The 19362-nt window shown below is 37.2% G+C and overlaps 3 protein-coding genes across 3 annotated transcripts; 2 read left to right on the plus strand and 1 right to left on the minus strand.

Annotated features, from left to right (window-relative positions):
• Window positions 1-1131: 1131 nt before the first annotated feature.
• On the plus strand, window positions 1132-6192 carry LOC148720519 (uncharacterized). The gene is made up of 3 exons (XM_088738858.1): window positions 1132-1580; window positions 1737-3378; window positions 3798-6192. Exons 1-3 carry the CDS (start codon window positions 1271-1273, stop codon window positions 4567-4569), a joined length of 2724 nt encoding a protein of 907 aa, XP_088594984.1. The 5' UTR covers window positions 1132-1270; the 3' UTR covers window positions 4570-6192.
• On the minus strand, window positions 5039-6793 carry LOC148720520 (uncharacterized). The gene is made up of 2 exons (XM_088738860.1): window positions 6558-6793; window positions 5039-6319 (listed from the first exon to the last, which is right to left on the minus strand). The coding sequence occupies exons 1-2, from the start codon at window positions 6672-6674 to the stop codon at window positions 5282-5284; spliced, it is 1155 nt and encodes a 384-aa protein (XP_088594986.1). The 5' UTR covers window positions 6675-6793; the 3' UTR covers window positions 5039-5281.
• An 8666-nt stretch (window positions 6794-15459) lies between these two features.
• On the plus strand, window positions 15460-17664 carry LOC148720521 (visual pigment-like receptor peropsin). The gene has a single exon (XM_088739405.1). The coding sequence runs from the start codon at window positions 15504-15506 to the stop codon at window positions 16503-16505; it is 1002 nt and encodes a 333-aa protein (XP_088595531.1). The 5' UTR covers window positions 15460-15503; the 3' UTR covers window positions 16506-17664.
• Window positions 17665-19362: the final 1698 nt, after the last annotated feature.

Below are 19362 nucleotides of genomic sequence, written 5' to 3' on the forward strand. Positions count from 1 at the left end.
AATCAAGCGTCAAGTTATGACAACGATATTGCAGATCAGAGTCATGCTAGAGTTGATGATTACTGACAAGAAGATCTATATTTTAATTCGTAAATGCACTGATGATCTATTATTTCAAAACTGATTTTATCAATGAAAGCGGTACTATTCCGCCATTTGGGTTCACTAAATAGACAATCAATAGAAAAGAGATCATTTAGCACATTATTGATATTTGACTTGAAGTGATTAATCTAACCAACTGGAAATCTTACGAAAAGGGCTGTCAGCCAGAAAACAAAAGATAAATTAGGCAAGTTATTCACAGGAATAAAAGTTTCAGTTCTTTGTTTGCGACTGCTCTTATACCCAATATCTATTTACGGTGGACATGAAACTGCTTTTTTCCATATTTCTGCTCTTTAATATGTATGGAGAGAGTTGGAAAAGTTGGAAAACTAATCATCAAGAATAAGTTTAGAGCGCCTTGCGACTGAGTACCCTTTACGCTGAATGAAATGAGTAACGAGGTCGAATCACCACCGGTCCGTTTAGAACACGTAACTCTTGAAAACGTTTCCTCATCAAGTATCGTTTGATGAGAATGTCTAAGAAAGGGATTGTACTGTTCTCTTCAAATTCAACGGAGAATTTGATATTTGCGTGACAGTTATTGAGGTAGTGAAGAAACTGGGTTGCTGTGTTTTTATTGCCGAATAAGGTGAAGGTATTTTCGACGTATCGAAACCAAACTGAAAGGCGAGGGTTGTTGCTAAGGACCCATTTCTCTTGAAAATGACACATAAAGATGTTAGCCAAAATAGGACCTAAAGGAGAGCCCATAACCATAGCCTCGTTCGCACACTTACTTTCCGTTGCTTTCGCATCTATTCGGCACCTTCTCTTTTGCGATCCTGTCTGGGGGAACTGAGGAAGTTTTTGCTACAGAATGGTTGTCCTGCTGGAGTTGTAAATTACAACATCAATGATATTTTGATCAGACAGCAAAACAGACCGATTAATCCAACCACCGCAGTTCCCAAAAGGAAAACAATCTTAGTTTTACCATTTTTAGGGATGCAAAGTAAAATTGTTACCAAACAACTTAGCTTAAGACCTGCATTAATAAATTTTATGGTTGCATTGATCCATAGTTAATCGAGGGGACTGGTTATGAAAGCCGGCGAACTTCAAAGGGATAGCTTATTGTTTTGGTTTTTCGAGTTCAACCTAGCGTGACCGTGCATCACATAGATTCAAGATGGCGTCTCACATGTGAGCGTTTGTACTGATGACTGCACGTTTTACGTCTGTAATATTACTATTCCTTCTTAAATACTGCTTGTATGTATCTATAAATGAAGAAGGAATGCCCGGAGATAACTGCTCTGTTTTTGGTTGCGGCTCGTCCCGCAAAACGAAAGGAATCGGCATCTGGAAACTTCCTGCCCCTCGCAATGCTGAATACAAGAAATGGCGAGAACTTTGGCTAAACGAATTGACCAAAGCACGCGTTGTAGACAAAGATTTCAAGCGCCAGATCGACAATGATCGTGTCTTTACGTGCGAAAACCATTTTAGGCCCGAGGATATTGAGATTTGTAAGTATTAAATGCAATCTTATAAGTTTAACTACACGCGATCCTAGACATAATCTGCGCGGTGCTTAGGTGCATAGCTTATCAATTAACTTGAGCTTTGATAAACTTCAAACGTTATATTCTGATTCTGTTTGTTTGTGATTGTTTCTACTCTAGTTCAATCTGAAAAGATGCAGAAAAAGAAACCGAAGTTTGGTGCCTTGCCAACAGTAAACATGCCGAAGCGTAGCTTCACAACACCAGTAAATGTGCGTCCACCTCGAAGCGCAGTCAACGAAATCCCAGAAGTGGCCCCTAAAAAATGCTACAGTGACTTTAAAGATCTAGTAAAACGAGTGAAATCTTTGAAAATTCTAAGTGAGTGGATCTTAGAGGCAGCAATCGATCGAATTGTATTGACAAAGAAGAGTTCTCTGCTTGTGTTACCAAAGATTCAGCTCACCATCGATGATAGTCTTGGTTTTTCTGTGTCTGTGTTTGGATGGTTTCTGCCAGATGATCATGCGATTCATCTTGAAACCTTGCGATCCGTTATGAACATCACAGTCTCTGAACTTATCAAGAGAATTGATGTTCTCTTGATTTGCCCTGGAGTGAGACCATTTGAACTGTCATCCGATATCGTACACCACATTATACCGAAGTCAGTGGATCCGTTATTCAGAGATGATTCTGAGATATTCCCACAGCTGGAATATTGGAGAACACGGGACTGTGAAGTTTTGGTGGAGCATGGTGAGCAGTGCTGTGTTTGCTACAAATACTCTCACAAGTCAGAGGTGGATCAGAAAGCAAAGCAAAGAAAGCTTGCAAAGCCTGCTCATTTGTTTGCTCCAGTCTCTCACACAACACCAGAGAGAATAAAGCTAACCCTAAAAACACAGAGGCTTAAGTGTGCAGAACTAGAACGAAAGCTTGAAGAAATGAAATCAGAGATAGAAAAGTCAAGTGTAGAAGTAGACAACCAGTTAAGCAATGACATTACAAGTATATTGGGGACATCCAATGAAAATATCACTCCATTCATGGATCTGTTCTGGCAGCAGCAAAAGAAATTGATGACAAAGAGTAAAACTGGTGTCCGATACCATCCTATGATCATTCGATACTGCTTGTCACTTGCTACCAAGTCCCCAGCATGCTATGAAGAGCTCAGGAAAAGTAACATCCTTGTACTGCCGAGCCAACGCACATTGAAGGACTATAGAAATTGTATACGACCCAAAGCTGGCATTCAAGAGGAAGTACTTGAGGAGTTGAATGTTCTTACAAACAGCTACTTCGATGTGCAACGATACATTGTGCTCCTTTTTGACGAAATGAAAATTTTGTCAAATCTGGTATTTGACAAAGTATCTGGGGAACTAACTGGTTTCCTTGACCTGGGAGATCCTGATATAAACTTTGGAACACTTGAAAAAGCTGACAAGATTGCAAGCCATGCTATGGTCTTTTATATCAGAGGTCTCTGTACTGAGTTGAAGTTCAGCTTAGCCTATTTTGCCACCGATGGGATTACATCTTATCAGCCTATGCCATTGTTTTGGCAAGCAGTATGTGTGCTTGAGTTAGCTTGTAATCTTTGGGTGATTGCAAGTACATCAGATGGAGCGTCACCCAACCGAGCATTGTACAGAATGCACAAAGCTCTTGATGGTAATGCTGGAACTGATGTGTGCTATCGCACTGTGAACCTCTATGCATCCGACAGGTTCATATATTTTTGTTCTGATGCTCCCCATCTCATTAAGACTACAAGAAATTGTGTCTACAGCTCTGGTCATGGTACATGTACTCGGTAAGTCGATATATTTGAAACTATTATTGTAGAGATATAATTTCACAGAATAAAATTTGCACTTTCAATGCATCCATGTTAGAAATTGTATGATTTATTCATATAATTGACAACAGAGTCAAACATTTCCCTTGCTTTTAGTAAGAGGTGAAATAATATAGTCAAGCTAGAATTATTGGTATTTTGACTAGATGACATTAGCTAACATGGTTACTATGGTTACAAACAATAAGATTTTTACGTAAGGAGGGGGGTTGTGATTGGGAACTCCCTTGAAAACTTGGGTGGATTTACATTTCCTTAGTTATTCAAAACAACATTACATTTACAGAATTCATATAATGATTTAGGTGTAAACTACGATAAGGAAGTAGTTTGATTTAGTGATTGATAGTAATAACCAATGTCTTATTCTGTAGGTACATGTGGAATGATGGCCACTATATCCTCTGGGAGCATTTTATCCAGCTGTTTCATCAAGACCTTGACAATGGCCTAAAGCTGCTTCCTCGGTTAACTTATGACCATATTAAGCTCAGTGCTTACTCTACAATGAGAGTCAACCTTGCTGTCCAGATCCTCAGTGCTTCAGTGGCAAATGTTCTTAAGTCATTTGGTCCTCCCGACACCATCGCCACATCTAAATTGTGCGAAATGATGGACAACTTCTTTGATTGTCTGAATGTTCGCAACCAACATGAGCATGTGCGTAAAAGAAAGCCATTTCTCAAGCCATATTCATCAGTGAATGATCAACGGTTTGCCTGGTTAACCAATGATTTCCTTGGTTATTTGAGAAATTGGAGAGAGAGTGTGGCCAATCGTCCTGGTGAGTACACCAACAATGCAAGGAGCAAGATGTTTCTCTCTTGGCAAACCTACGAAGGCTTGAAAATCACAGTTCATTCAGTTGTAGAGGCTACAAAGTTTCTACTTAATGAAGGGATGGAATATGTGCTCACTGAGCGCTTTTGCCAAGATCCCCTTGAGGAGTATTTTGGGAACCAGAGGAAGCTTGGTAGGAGAAGTGACAACCCAGATATGCGTCAATTTGGTTACAACAATAACACCATCAGAGTGCAACGCGTTGTCACCTGTCAGTCTGGTAATACCCGAGGCAGGAAAGACAAAAACAAGGCATGGGTTAATGTCTCAGATGACCCTGTCCCAAAAAGGAAGAAAACTAAATAATGCTGACATTGCTGATTATTATAACCTGTGTATCTCCAAATGAGTGTGTATCTAACTTAAAACATAGCTTAAAACTTAGGAAAATATAAAAAGTATCAATTTCTTGTTTTGTATCATAGGGTTATTCATAAATATATAGTGAGTGATCTTGTAATTTTAAAATAATACATTAGAGTGAGCATACTTATTCTGTGAGGATTTTGGATTAATAGTTATCTTAGAGACTAATCCCTTGTTTTGATTATCCCCTAAAAATATTTTCTTTCATTGTTCAAGTGTGCTCACTCTATCAGGTTTTTTGTAAATTTGTAAATAGCATTATATCATAACACTGTTTTATTTGGTGTTTCATAAATCAATAGGATTAATTGTTCCCATTTATTGTTGGGAAAGGTTTCTTACTTATCTGTAAACAGTCTGATATATTCCATATCATTTTCATATCAATGTATTCAACTCACAAACATCATTGGTTTTAACAATTGTGCTTTAATAATTTAATATAAGTTTTAATAATATAATACATAAGGACTGACTTTCAAACATTTGCCTCCTTTGTATTTCTACTTGAATATTTGTAGCATAATTCCTGAAATACATATTCTAGGCACAGCGTCAGTCAAACTTATTATGATATTTTTTAAATAAAACAGGAACATTAAATTTACAGAAAAGTCTATTTGTTTTGGGAATTTAAAGAATATTACAGTAATTAGTCTGTTGATGACCTATTGATGTCCTTGCGAAGAGCTTTTGATTTCAGTTGTTTCAATCTAATTTTGTGTTTTTGAATAACGTCCTTCACAAATGAAAAAGAACGAACTCTAACATACAAACTAATAATATTGTGGAGAACATCTTTGGCAACATGGCTACTAATCTCAACTTCAGAGTCGGCTAACATGGCAGAGTGAGATGCGACAACAGTTACATCATGCATTGATCTTGAAATAATATTAGCTAAAGGAATGTTTTTCAGACTGGTTTTACGTGTAGCTTCCCTGAAATAGTGTTCAGTTCTTTCAAAAACAGACTGAGCATTTCTTGTGATCTTCCACAGTCCACCTCGATTCAATGTTGTAGTCAATCTCTGATCTTCACCAATAGGATTGTCCCATTTCCCAGCCATTATCAGTGAGATTGCGTGGTCATTTTCTAGTGTTTTACTTGCTTGTTTGTGCTTGTTATGTAGCTTATGTAGTACATAACCTCCAATATACTGTAACCCTGACTTCTCTTTATCAGATAATTTCGTCAATGGTTCACATGTGTGAGTTTCTGCTTTTTCTTTGCTATGTGTTAAAAGGCAGTCGGCCACTTTTGAACAAAGTAATGTAGCAGAGTTTCTTGATAATCCTACAAAATGGCTCGAAGCATGCAAGACTATGCTAGCGTAAAAGGCTGCATAAAACCTCTCTGCATTTCCAGACTTTGCCAATTGAATATAAAGCCCCTGAATTTCAGAAAATTTAGGTGTTGAAGATTGTAGAGTGTTGCAGTTGTAGGACCATATCTCGTCTCTGTTTACCTTTGGATAAATTTTGCTGTCTCTAAGTTTCACTTTAGCATTGCCAACGATGCTTGCATACGTTTCCACAGTTAATAGATCTCGATTTTCTGGTTTGTCTGTCTCAGTTTCTTCTGTTTCTTCTGTTTTATCTTTGTGTTTAACAGTGATGTGACGTTTCAGTCCGCTCTTACTCTTGCATTTCTTTGGACAATGAGGGCAAGTGACGCTCAGTGGGTGAACCTGCAAAACCAAATTCACGATCAACATCACACACTACTTAGGTTCATAAATCATCTTTAAATCAACAGCTGATAAAATAACGTTTAGGCAAGAAATGGTTTATAAATAGAGCCCGAAATAAGAGTGATTGATCGAAAGCATGATGTCGAAAGCTAGTCTGTTCGACCTTCATGTTCAATCTTCCTTTTTGACGTTTTTAGGCTATATTTTAACTATTAAAACAGATTCTATAGCTTACATCAGCAGCTGCTTCTCTGAAGTGCTCATCAAGGTCTTCTTCTTCTTCTTCTAAAACTCCTAAAATTGCCTCTAAATCGTCTCCAAAGAAGAACATGTCATCACACGCGTCCGCCATGTTGTTTTTAGATGCACGGTCAATGTCACGTGACGGTGCATCTCAACCTCAAAACCCAAACAATAGGCCGGTCCTTTGAAGTTCGCCGGCTTTCATAACCAGTCCCCTCGATTAACTATGATTGATCTTATGGTGATTTTTCAGAGCGCTCATCGCATCAAGTCCTTTTTTCCGTACAAAGATAAGATCAACCGTTTCCAAATGTCAAAGGTTATTTATAAGACTAGTTGTTGGGTCTGCCTGGATTTTTACATTGGAAAAACAAAACGTAGATTGCATGATAGGAAAACTGAACATTTTAAAGGGCTCACAAGTGCCTGTCATACATCTGCTATCGCAGACCACCTCATGTAAACTGGTCACAACGTAAAATGGGACCACTTTGAGAGATATTAGCAAAAAGTCGTTTTGATACTCATTGCAAGATAAAGGAGACTCTATTAATTCAAGAACTTAAACCTACTCTAAACGATAATGTCAGCAGCGATAAGCTTTATCTGTATTAGTTTCTCAACTTTTGTTCGTTATTATGTTAATTAGTTACTTATCTTAAATTTAAACTTAGTCGCCACGTGTATTATTAACTGTCACTTCTGAAGATGTATGTCGAAACATACGAAACGTCAAATAAAGTTTACTAATCTTGTTTTCCAACATGCGTTTTACTGTCATGTTTGTAACTGCAGTTTGTGTGCTACTTCTTATCAAGCTACGATGGCCAAAGAGAAAGAATTTTTAAGGTAAAACCACTTTTTGGTGCTTTGTCTTCACACTGTTGTACTATGTACTAAAACCCTTTTTTTCCATAGTGTTAGTGTCTAGCGGTGGATCTTAACCTCGCCGTTTCCAGGCTCGGTAATTTTCCACCATTAGCCACTTCCAGTTCGGGAGTCGTTATTAATCCAGCAGCAGTTATTAATGATATCGTGACATTCCTAACGGACACGGATGCCAGTGCATTTTCATCCAGTCTAGAGGGCGTCCTTAGTGTTTCGCTATGTCCTTCTCATTGCGTGAAGACAGTTCAAAGAAGAAAAAAATCGCCGCTGCATTGTTTTTATGGAAAGTAATGTCGAGAAAACAAATGCGTTTTGAGTATTTGCAGAGTTTCAGCAGTTCAATTTTTAACTTTATTGGGTTCCACTGATTGCATGAAATCGAGGTTTCTGCCCTTTGCTGGCTTTCAGCTGTTTGCACGGTAGAAGTTAAAATTTACGTAATTGCTGTAAATATAAAAGTTGAGTTTTCCTCTTTCTTTTTTTTTAAATTTAAAATTAACTCTTCAGGCCACAGAATAACAAATTTGGGAAAAGAATCGGAACTTAGATTAGTGGTAATGGCTCTCTTTTGTTAATGTGTTTTACATCCAATAAAGCTATGATTCCGAGTCGAATGATGTACGGAAATCTTAATAATCATTTCCATTTGCTGAAGTAGCTCAGAATAAGGAATAAATAATGAATTATTATGGGAAAGAATGATTTATATAAATTAGTGAAAGTGTCACTTGTATTAAATAAATGTGTTTCGAATTCAGTTAAGCCGTACTTAAGTCAACTTTCAAACAGAAATCTTAGCGAACAATTTAATTGCTTAAGTAGCTAAGACTAAAGAATAACTAACAAATGATCATGGCAAAGAATGAATTAAAAAAATGGTCGAAATGGATAACTTGCGTTAATTTGTTTTCAATTCAATAAAAGTTGAATTTAAATTGCATCTAAACCCCAAATTTTTTTTCGCTTAACAAAATAAGCGTATTTTTTGGAGTATTTCTGTGCAAAAATTTTTTTATTTGCTCAAATCTTCAATTTTCTGTGCCCAGTCAAAATACGGAAAATCGGCCGCTATCTTGCCCCACGACCGAGTTTAAAGAGGAATGGCTCTAGCGGGTAATGTGACGTCAAATTGAGAATACGAAAGTCTGCATTTCACACATTGTCACTTGTTTGGGAAGGTTGTAGTCGATATTGTCCGAAAATATGCCGACTAAGTGTGTTATAGAAGGATTTAGCAACGTGCGCAATTTGCAAGAGGGTATCGCGCTTCATACATTTCTCATACAACACACCTAGTCGGCATATTTCGGAAAATATCGACGACAATCTTCCCAAACAAGTGAAAATGTGTGAAATGCAGACTTTCGTGTTCTCAATTTGACGTCACATTACCCGCTAGAGCCATTCCTCTTTAAACTCGGTCGTGGGGAAAGACGGCGGCCATTTTCCGTATTTTGACTGGGCACAGAAAATTAAAGATTTGAGCAAATTAAAAAATGTTTGCACAGAAATACTCCAAAAAATAGGCTTATTTCGTTAAGCGAAAAAAATTTTTGGGTTTAGGTGCACTTTAAGTCGACTTTCAAGTTGAAATCATAGTGTCACTCCCGACTCCCTTGGGGATTTCGTTAGTCACATGACAGCTTTAAGCTTGAATCGCCATGTGCTCGGGTGAGCGAGTGTTCTCAGTTTTTATATAGGAGAGAGTTTGAGAGAAGTTATTGTGCCTCTCTTTGGCTAAAAGCGAACGGTTCGGTGAGTCGATATTTGGTTTTTTGCTGTTCGGAGAGGTATTTGGAGCTTAATGCCTTTTTTTGTTTGTAATTTTCAGAAAACCTCTCACTTATATTCAATGACCGAGGCCGTGCAGCCAATGTACGAGTTTTCGACGTTCGTTTAAATTTGCGAATAAACATAAGTACTTCGGTACTGACACCTAGCAAGCATCTCCTTTGCTGCAATGGCTTCATGATTATGTTGTCAAAGAACCACTGAGTTGAAGTTAAAAAAGTTCTCAACCAGGTTTTTCTCTGAGGTCGAAAGATACCTTGACAATCCTGCCTCAATGAACTAATAATATGTGAGTGAGTGAGTGTTCTTTCATATAGGAAAGAGCTCTACAAAAAATTTACCTTCAGGTTTTTATAGAACAAAGGTACAAAATCCACCAACATCCTTAATTCTGAGATTTTGCAGATTTTTTGAGGGCGACAGCCAGTTAATTCTGCTGTGAAACTCATCTCTTTTCAGAAAGAAATGGCAAAGAGCGACAACAGCAAAAGGAACATATTCTTGTCGGCCTTGTTCGCCTTTGCCACGAAATTGTTAAGTCTGCTTGAAGGCTGTATTCGTTGTAAGCAATGGTTCTCAATTGATCGGCGCGCGGCGATTTAAAAATAAAGAAAAATTGGTCAAATGTTTGTACGAGTTATATCAGACAATTTTCTTCTTCAGGAGGAAGACTTAAAGTGGGATAAATGTGGTACATCGGATTCTATTATTCTCAATCACTGCATGCTACAGCTTTGGTCACCAACGAAGATGTCTCAAATAACTTTCCAAGAGTCTCTTAGTCGCTCGAAAGCAGATGTTTCGTTGGAGGCAACCTTCGCCATTCTGATCTGATATTTAGTAACCTGCTGGTTGTTTTTGTTACAAATAAATACTCCGAGATGAAAACCATCACCAACATTTTTATTCACAATCTTTCACTGTCTGATGTATTCATGGCAACCCTGACCATGCCGTTCTGGATAACGAGCTTGCTCAGGGGAAAGTGGAATTTGAGCCATAAATGGTGTGAAGTTTCGGCATCAGTGAGCCAAACTTTGGGTTTGGCCTCCATGTTAAATGTGAGCTTAAATTCCTTGAACAGGTATGTAAAATTCGTCAAACAAGGCTTTTATTTAAAGTTATTTCCTAGTCGAAGAGTTGCTTGGTTCTACTGTGCATGGTGTCGTCTGGCTGACGGTGTCGGTGCCACACCTCCGTTGTACGGATGGGGAAAAATAAACTTTGCCTCAGATGCTTTTATTTGCACAATTAAGCGGAGGGAAGGACGCGTTTCTTATTTCACAGTGCTTTCAGGGTTATTGAACATGAAAACGTTTGCAATATTTTACTGCTATTGGAAAATTTATCAAACGGTGAAAGAAAGCACAGATAATGTCAACGCTAATGTCGTACAAAATGGCGTCGGTGCACCAAGGTTGCATCGTACTGACATTGGGATTTTCAAGAGTTGTTTCACAGTGGTTTGTTTCTTTTTACTAACATGGTTTCCTATGGCCATAAGTACTGCCGTAATGGTTACTGGAGGCTACATTCCACATGAAGTGTCAAAAGTAAATGCGTATCTGTTTTTCTCCAGTAGTCTGGTAAATCCAACAATCTATGGGATTATGCGGAACACGCAGTTTAAGCGGCCTTCAAAAAAGTATTCAGTTTTGGTCATCATGGCAACGATTATAGAGATCAGAGTCATGCAAGAGTTGCAGCTGTAACGATACATCTGACGAGCAATGAAACTAGATGACTACTGACAAAATCTATCATTGAATGCTTTTGTGAAATAATTTTCATGTACTTTAAAACTATTTTTCTACATTATATCTGTTGGGGTAAGTCGGCAGATTATGGCTTCGTTCTGTTTTTACCTGTTTTTGTTTTACCATAAGACTTGCCTCGTTTCACTAAAAGACACAAAAAGACTTTGGGTATTGCAGACATATTCAATTTGATGTGCCGAAAGCAATCCAGGATTGCATTCGTATTCATTTATCTTTCTTTGTGATTGGTCCCGAAAACTTGCGCCGTTCTCTCATTCTTTTACTTCTCTTGAATGTAAGGATCATATAAAAAATTTAGGTGTCTTATTGGATAGTCATTTGAGTTGGAAATTTCACATTGACAATGTGGCACTAAAAATAAGTAGAATAATTGGAATTATTGCCCACCTTCGGTATCTCGTACCTTTAACCACTCTATTAACTATTTATCGCTCTTTGATCCTCCCTTACCTATCCTGTGGCGTGGCGGTTTGGGGCCAAGCTGCTAAATCTCATTTACATAAAATCCTCGTCCTACACAAACGTGTTCTTCGGCTGATATATTTTTCTGAACCCAGAGCACATGTGGTGCCTTTATTTATCTCCTCAAAAATCCTCCCCATAAATATGTTAAACGTTGAATCAGTTTCCTCAATTATGTTTGACGTCTCATGTCTAACTGTACCTACTAACATTAGTAATTTTTTCATTAAAGCTACTGAAAAGCATAATCACGATACGAGGTTCTCTTCTTACGGTAATTTTTATATTAACCCATCGAGACTGAATCAAAGCCAGGGCTCTTTTGCTAGCTTCGGAGCTAAACTTTGGAACTCCATTTGCGATGCTCTTCGTCAACTCCCGAAGAGAGCTTTCAAAAAACTCTTCAAGGACATGCTATTTTCGTTCCTAGAGGCTGAGGATTACTATGTTGAATCGCCCCTTCTATTTAAAAAAATTACTAATTACAAACTGGCTTTATAATTTATATTGTACATTGTAGTGTTACTATTTTCTTGTGTTTAATGATGCAGTTGTATATACAAGTTTTAAGTGGCTGTCTTTTTCTGGAAATGTTGTTAATTTATGTTTAAGCTTTATTTTTATTCTATTACCACTGCTGTACCTCTAATTCTCGCCCGCCTCGACTAGCTCCTGTTATTTGCGGGCGTGAACGGTCTCCATGAACATGAAAGTGTAATTTAGATCAATAATAATTAGATTAATTAAATTCATTAGATTAATTTGTAATTTGTAATTTTCTTATTAAGCTTTCTTTCTACATGAAGCTTCAATAAACTTCATGTAGCTTTGATATGTGGGTCAGATTTAAGTGATATATTTTAACTTGGATAACCTGTCAGCGAGAAAACAAAAGAGAAATGAAGCAAGCTTATTTAAACATAAAAACGAAGCTTCAGTTCGTTGTTGGCAAGAGACAAGTGGTGTACTGAAAGAAGGGCAATGATCCCGTAAGTATTTTGAATCAGAGTGATTTATTTGATTGGGATAACAAAGGAGATACACCCCCGATCACAGAGAAAAATTGTTCTTTAGGTGGCACGGAAAAACAATAAGCTTTAAAGAACGGGGTTTTTGCCTTCTGCTCAGTGACCTTCATTGTTCAATAGAGGAAAAACTCATTTTTTTATGGTAGTTTAAAAAGTACCTTAAAAAAATTGAAATCTCTTTTTTCGTTTTTTAAACCTCTAAACTGACTGTTCGGACCAGAAAATAAGTTAAAAATCGTTATGTTATGTTATGGTTAGAATTGCGTTATAAATAGATATCAAAAAGATCCTCGCAGTAATGAACACTATATACAATACATGAGCAATAGTAAAAATGGCCTGTAGGTTGTGCTCTACCAACTGAGATAACAAACATCCCTTCACTGCTACAGCTTCATGATTATATGGAATCAGTGAACGACATGCCATTAAGTAGAAGTTGAAAAAGTGCTCAACCAGGTTATCATCTCAGGATGAAAAATGACTTGACAACCCTCCCTTACTGAACTAAAAGGAACGTAAGTATTTTAGATATGACCGAAACCTAAAACATTGACATTTAGGAAGTTTTTTCAACAAGGGTACCAAATCCATCTGTCCTGAGATTTTGCGGGGGCCCCATTGAGAGAAGTGAAGGCGATGGCCAGCGAACTCTGCTGAAATTCGTCTCCTTTTTTCATTTTTATTGTCTTCAAATCAGATCAAATGTCTTTACGAGAGATATCAGGGTTTTTCCTTTTTTGTTTTTCAGGAGGAAGACGTTCAGTGGGGTACATATAGTTTTAATTCTATCATTCTCAATCGCTGCATGCTACTGCTTGAGTCACAAACGGGGATGTCTTTTTAAACGAAGGAACTTTCGGAATTATTTCCCCTGTCTCAATAATCTAGTTGTCTGTTCAAAAAAGGAAAGAAGCTTTTAAGAGCTTTTGCCGAAAATCTATTATTCAAGATGGCCGTTAATAATTAAACCTCGTTAATTATTTCACTAAGCGACCAGGGTTGATAAATTTGGTTATAGTTTGACTTTAGTCATTCGCAAAGCGCCCGAAACTCATTCTACGCTAATGAAAATATTTTTCCCTTACCAAACGAGCCGTTGATAGCAGGTGATGTAAAACTATATCTGTCGTTGATTTAAGTTTACCTATATTTTAGTTTACTTGTATTGTTTTTGAGCGACAGTCTATTTCCTATGCTGTCCACATCGAAATAAATAACTTTAATACTCAAATATCCAAAATGTACCGAGTCATTTTCCTTCGAGCATGTCTATTACACCCAACATTTTCACTTTGAGCAGACAGCTTATGTAATGACAAAGAGAAATAATTTCGTAGATTTTTAATTTAAAATGATATATTACATTGGGACAACAAAGGAAAACTTATGACGATCAGATAGCAAGAAATGCGAAAAATGAGTTGAGGCCACTTTAAAATTTCGCGAAATACTAAGTAACGTAACAGTCGAATGAAAGAGAATCATAAAGAGCCCGAGAAAGTAAATTAACAATAAAATGTGTGGCAATCCTTAAAATGCACGAGATACTAACGTAACTTACGAATGAAAGACTATCCCAAAGTGAGCGAGATTCAAACGTAACAATCCAATCTAAAGAGAATCCTAAAATGCACGAGATACTAATGTCACTTATGAACGAAAGAGTATCCTAAAGTGCACAAGATATTGACGTAACTTATGAATGAAAGAATCCAGAAGTGCACAAGTTGTTACTACGACAGTGCAGATAATTAATGATCATCCAAAAATTGTTTCTGTAATCATTCATCCGAGGAGCAATGAAACTAGATGACTACTGACAAGAACATCTATCATTTAATTTATAAAAGCAATATCTTCTATTTCAAAACTCATTTTATTATGGCGTTTCAAGAAAATGGGTGGATGCTGGCTTTGTCTTATATAATTTGCATCTGTGCGGTTTGACATGAGGCTTGCCTCGGTTCCGCAATAAAAGGCTAAAATAAACGTTGGGTATTATTCCACCATCTGGACTTCACTAAACGACAATTATTATGACAATGGAAGAGAAATCATTCGCACATTACTGATATTTGAGTCAGACTTGAAGTGATTAGTCTAACCCTGGCTGGAAATCTTACAAAAAAGACTGCCAGCCAGGAAAAATAAAGAGAATTTAGGCAGAGTATTCAAATGTAAGAACGGAGTTTCAGTTCTTTGTTTAAAACTGCTCTTATAAACATATCCATTCAATGTGGACATGAAATTGCTTCAGCCATGTTTCTACAAGTCAATTTGTATGCACAAAGTTGGAAAAGTAATCAATAATGAGTTGAGAGCGCTTTGAGATGAAGCGTCATAAACCAGAAAAAATGGAAATACTCTGTACGCTGAATGAAATAAATAGCGAGGTTTAATTACCACCGGTCATCTAGAGCACGGAACCGGAACTCTTAAAGAGAGGAAATGATTCCGCAATTTTTTTGAATCAGACTGATTTATTCGATTGTCCCAACAAACGGAGATACACCTCCCGATCACAGAGCAAAATATCTTAATAATCTCGCCTTACGGAACTAAAAAGAACGTGAGTATTCTTTTAGATATGACCAAAATCTCATAATTGACATTTAGGATTTGTTTTGAACAAAGGTACAAAATCCATCAACGCAATCAATGCTGAGATTTTGCTGGGGCTAGTTTAGAGAAGAGAGGGCGATGGCCTGCTAACTCTGCTGAAATTCGTCTTTTTTTAAGAAGAAAGGGGGACCAGCCACAACAGGAATAAGAATTTATTCTTGTCGGGTTTTTTTCCAATGTCCCGTTAAGTAGTAAGGCCGAAGACTATACGCTGTAAGCCATGGGTCTCCATTACTCTGCGCTGTCTACGAGAGATAACCGGTGCTTTTTTCTCTCCATTTTCAGGAACACGTTTATTGGGGTACATGTCTGTTTACTTTATTATCTTCAAATCAGTGCATACTACTGCTTGAGTCACAAAGAAAGATGTCTAAAACAAATTCCGAAGATCCTTTTAGACACTCGAGAGCAGAAATTTCTTTGGAGGTAGCCTTTGCCATTCTGGTTTGCTTCGGTTCCATATTTGGTAACTTGCTGGTTGTTTATGTTATAAATAAATACTCTGAGATGCAAACAATCACCAACATTTTCATTCAAAATCTTGCACTGACGGATATCTTCATGGCAACCCTTACAATGCCGTTCTGGATAACGAGCTTATATACGAAAAAGTGGAATTTAAGCCAGAAATTGTGTGAATATTCAGCATCGGTGAACCATACTTTAAGTTTGGCCTCCATTCTAAATATAAGCCTAATTGCTTTGAACAGATACATAAAAGTTGTCAAGAAAGACCTGTATATCAAGTTCTTTCCTAGTAGAAAAGTCTCTTGCCTGTACTGTGGTGTCGTCTGGCTGTTGGCTGTGCTATTGGCCACACCTCCGTTGTACGGATGGGGAGAAATGAAATTCGACTCAGATTCTTTTGTTTGCTCATTCAACTGGAGGGAGGGACAGTTTTCCTTTGTCATACTACTTGCAGGGTTCTTCGACCTGACAACATTTGCAATATTTTATTTTTATTGGAAAATTTATCAAAAGGTGAAAGAAAGTACTGGTAATGTCAATGTCAATATCGCACAAAATGGTTTTGGCGTAGCAACGTTCCGTCGTGCTGATATCAAGGTTTTGAAGAGCTTATTCACAGTGGTTTGTTTCTTTTTACTTACATTGGGTCCTATAGCCATAAGCGTTTTTGTGACCGCTTCTGGAGGCTACATTCCACAAGAAGTGTTGGAAGTCAGTACTTATTTGATGTTCTCCAGCAGTCTTGTAAATCCAATCATCTATGGGGTTATGAATCCGCAGTTTAAAGTGGCCTTCAAAAAGGTATTCAGCGGTGGTCGTTGTGGCAACTATAACAGAGATCAAAGGGAAGCAAGAATTGCAGCTGTAATGATAGCTCCGATAACCATTGAAACTAGTTGACTACTGGCAAGAAGATTCATTATTTAATTCAAAAGTGCAGATTTTTTTTTCAAAACTATCTTAATAAGGCGCTTCTGATATGACCACTGTCGTCTAGAATATGGAACTCTAGAAAACTTTTCCTCGCAGAACAAGACAAGTAGCGTACCGACAGAGTTTTTTTGAATCAGAGTGATTTATTTTATTGAGACGACAAAGGAGATACACCGCCCGATCACAGAGTAAAACATCTTGGTAGTTATGCCTTAGTTAAATTAAAAGAAAGCGAGTATTCGTTCTGATATGACCGAAATAAAAAAAAAAAAAATTGGGATTTGTTTTCAACAAAGCAACAAAATCCATCAACATCATTTTGCAAGAGCTCATTTAGAGAAGTGAGGGCACTAGCCAGCTAACTGTGCTGAAATTCGTCTTCTTTTAAGAAAAAAAAAAGAGGAAAACAGCAAGAGCAATAAAAACATATTCTCGTCGGTTTTTTTTTACTATTGTCACGAAAATGGCAAGACCGAAGACTGTGCGTTGTAAGCCATAGGTCTCAACTAATCTAACCCTCACACAAAAAGTCTTAACAATCGTTCCCTTCACTGGAATAGCTTCATGATTATGTTTTCAGTGAATATAAACCCTGTAGAAGATGAAAATCGTCATAATAAGATTTAAGTACGTACTAAGACGGTGAATAGGGTTGAAGGTGCGCTCTAATTGGCTACTCAAACTTCGAATTTCTTTGCTATTCAACTTGGATTGACTTGCACTTGATCGTTGCAGAAATAAATAAGTTAAAACCCTTTTTTTTTTTGTACTGTCTTTTCCCTGTCTAAGTATGTTCTAAAACAAGAACGCTAATACGCAAGTGCTGACACTTCTCCCTCACGCGATTATGTGAGTATGCAGTGATTTTTTCCCAAGTGTCGTTGTCGAGTAGTGGATTTTAACTTAGCAGTTTCCAGGCCCAGTAAACACCCACCACTAACCACCTCCATTTCGGGAATAGCTGCTGCAGTTACATGATATCTTGACATTCCTAACGGATAAGGATGCAGAGAAAAGACTATTTGCATCCAGTCTAGTAGGGGTCCTTAACATTTAGCAATGTCCGCCTCATTGCGTGAAGACAATTCAGAGGATAAAAAAAAAATCGCCACTGGATTGTTGTAGTCAAAGTATGGAAAATCATTTCGAGAAAAAATGCGTTTTGAGTAATAGCAGAGTTTTGCAGTTCAAATTTTGACACTGTTGGGTTCCACTGATTTCATGAAGTCGAGGTTTTTGTCTTTTGTCTGTTTGCACAGTATAAGTTAAATTTGTTTTAATAACTAAACATAAAAGTTGCGTTTTCCCTTTGCTCATGTTTTCAACTAAAAAATAACTCTTCTGGGAAATGTGGGTAAAGAATCGGAACTTAGATTAGTGATAATGGATCTCGTGTTAATGTGTTTTGAATCCAATAAAGCCGTATTCAAGTCAAATTTTATACGGAAATCTTAACAGTCATTTCCTTTTGTTGAAGTAGGTCAGACTAAGGAACAAGTGATGAATTATTAAGGCAAAGAATGTTTTAAAAATACATTAGTGACTCACTTGTATTACTGTGTTTCGAATTCAATTAAGCCGTACTAAGTCAATTTTCAAACGGAAATCTTAGCAAACAATTTATTCGCCTAAGTAGCTAAGAATAAGGAATAACTAATAAATGATTATGGTAAAGAACGGATTAAAAAATGGTGGAAATGGATAACTTGCGTTAATGTGTTTTGAATTCATTTCGTATTTTAGTCGGATAGCAAGCATCCCCTTTACTGCAATAGCTTCATGATTATGTTGTCAGTGAACGAAAAGCCACTGAGTTGAAGTTAAAAAAGTTCTCAACCAGGTTTCTCTTTGAGGTCGAAACATATCTTGACAATCCTGCCTTAATAAGCTAAAACTATTGTGAGTGAGTGAGTATTCTTTTATATAGGAATGAACGCTACAAAAATTTACTTTCAGGTTTTTACACAACAAAGGTACAAAATCAACCAACACCATCAATTCTGAGATTCTGCGGATTTTTTGAGGGCGACGGCCAGTTAACTATGCTGAAACTCGTCTTCTTTCGGGAAGAAATGGGAAAGAACTACAGCAGCGATAGGAACATATTCTTGTCTGTCTTTTTTTCCCTTGTCACGAAAGTATACGTCCCCCTTAGCTGTATTCGTTGTAAGCAATGAGTCTCAATTAATCGGCGCTCGGCGATTTTAAAATAATGAAAAACTAAACACACGTTTTTAAGAGTGAGACCAGACATATCTTTTTTCTTCAGGAGGAAGACTTAAAGTGAGGTACATGTGGTACATCTAATTCTATTATTCTCAATCACTGCATACTACAGCTTAAGTCATCAACGAAGATGTCTCAAATCATACTTTGGGTTTAGCCTCCATGTTAAATCTGAGCTTAATTTCCCTGAACAGATATATAAAAGTCGTCAAGAAAGGCTTTTATATAAAGTTATTTCCTAGTCAAAGAGTTGCTTGGTTGTACCGTGGTGTCGTCTGGCTGGTATCTGTGCTATTCGTCACACCTCCGGTGTACGGATGATGGCGGGGAAAAATGAACTTTGACTTAGATGCTTTTGCTTGCACATTCAACTGGAGGAAAGGACCCTTTTCTTATTTCATAGTGTTTTCAGGGTTATTAAACATGACAACATTTGCAATATTTTACTGTTATTGGAAACTTTATCAAACGGTGAAAAAAAGCACAGATAATGTCAACGCTAATGTCGTACAAAATGGCGTCGGTGCACCAAGGTTGCATCATACTGACATAAGGGTTTTGAAGAGTTGTTTCACAGTGGTTTGTTTCTTTTTATTAA

Source organism: Stylophora pistillata, chromosome 11, assembly GCF_964205215.1.
Source record: "Stylophora pistillata chromosome 11, jaStyPist1.2, whole genome shotgun sequence".
Lineage (NCBI taxonomy): Eukaryota > Metazoa > Cnidaria > Anthozoa > Scleractinia > Pocilloporidae > Stylophora > Stylophora pistillata.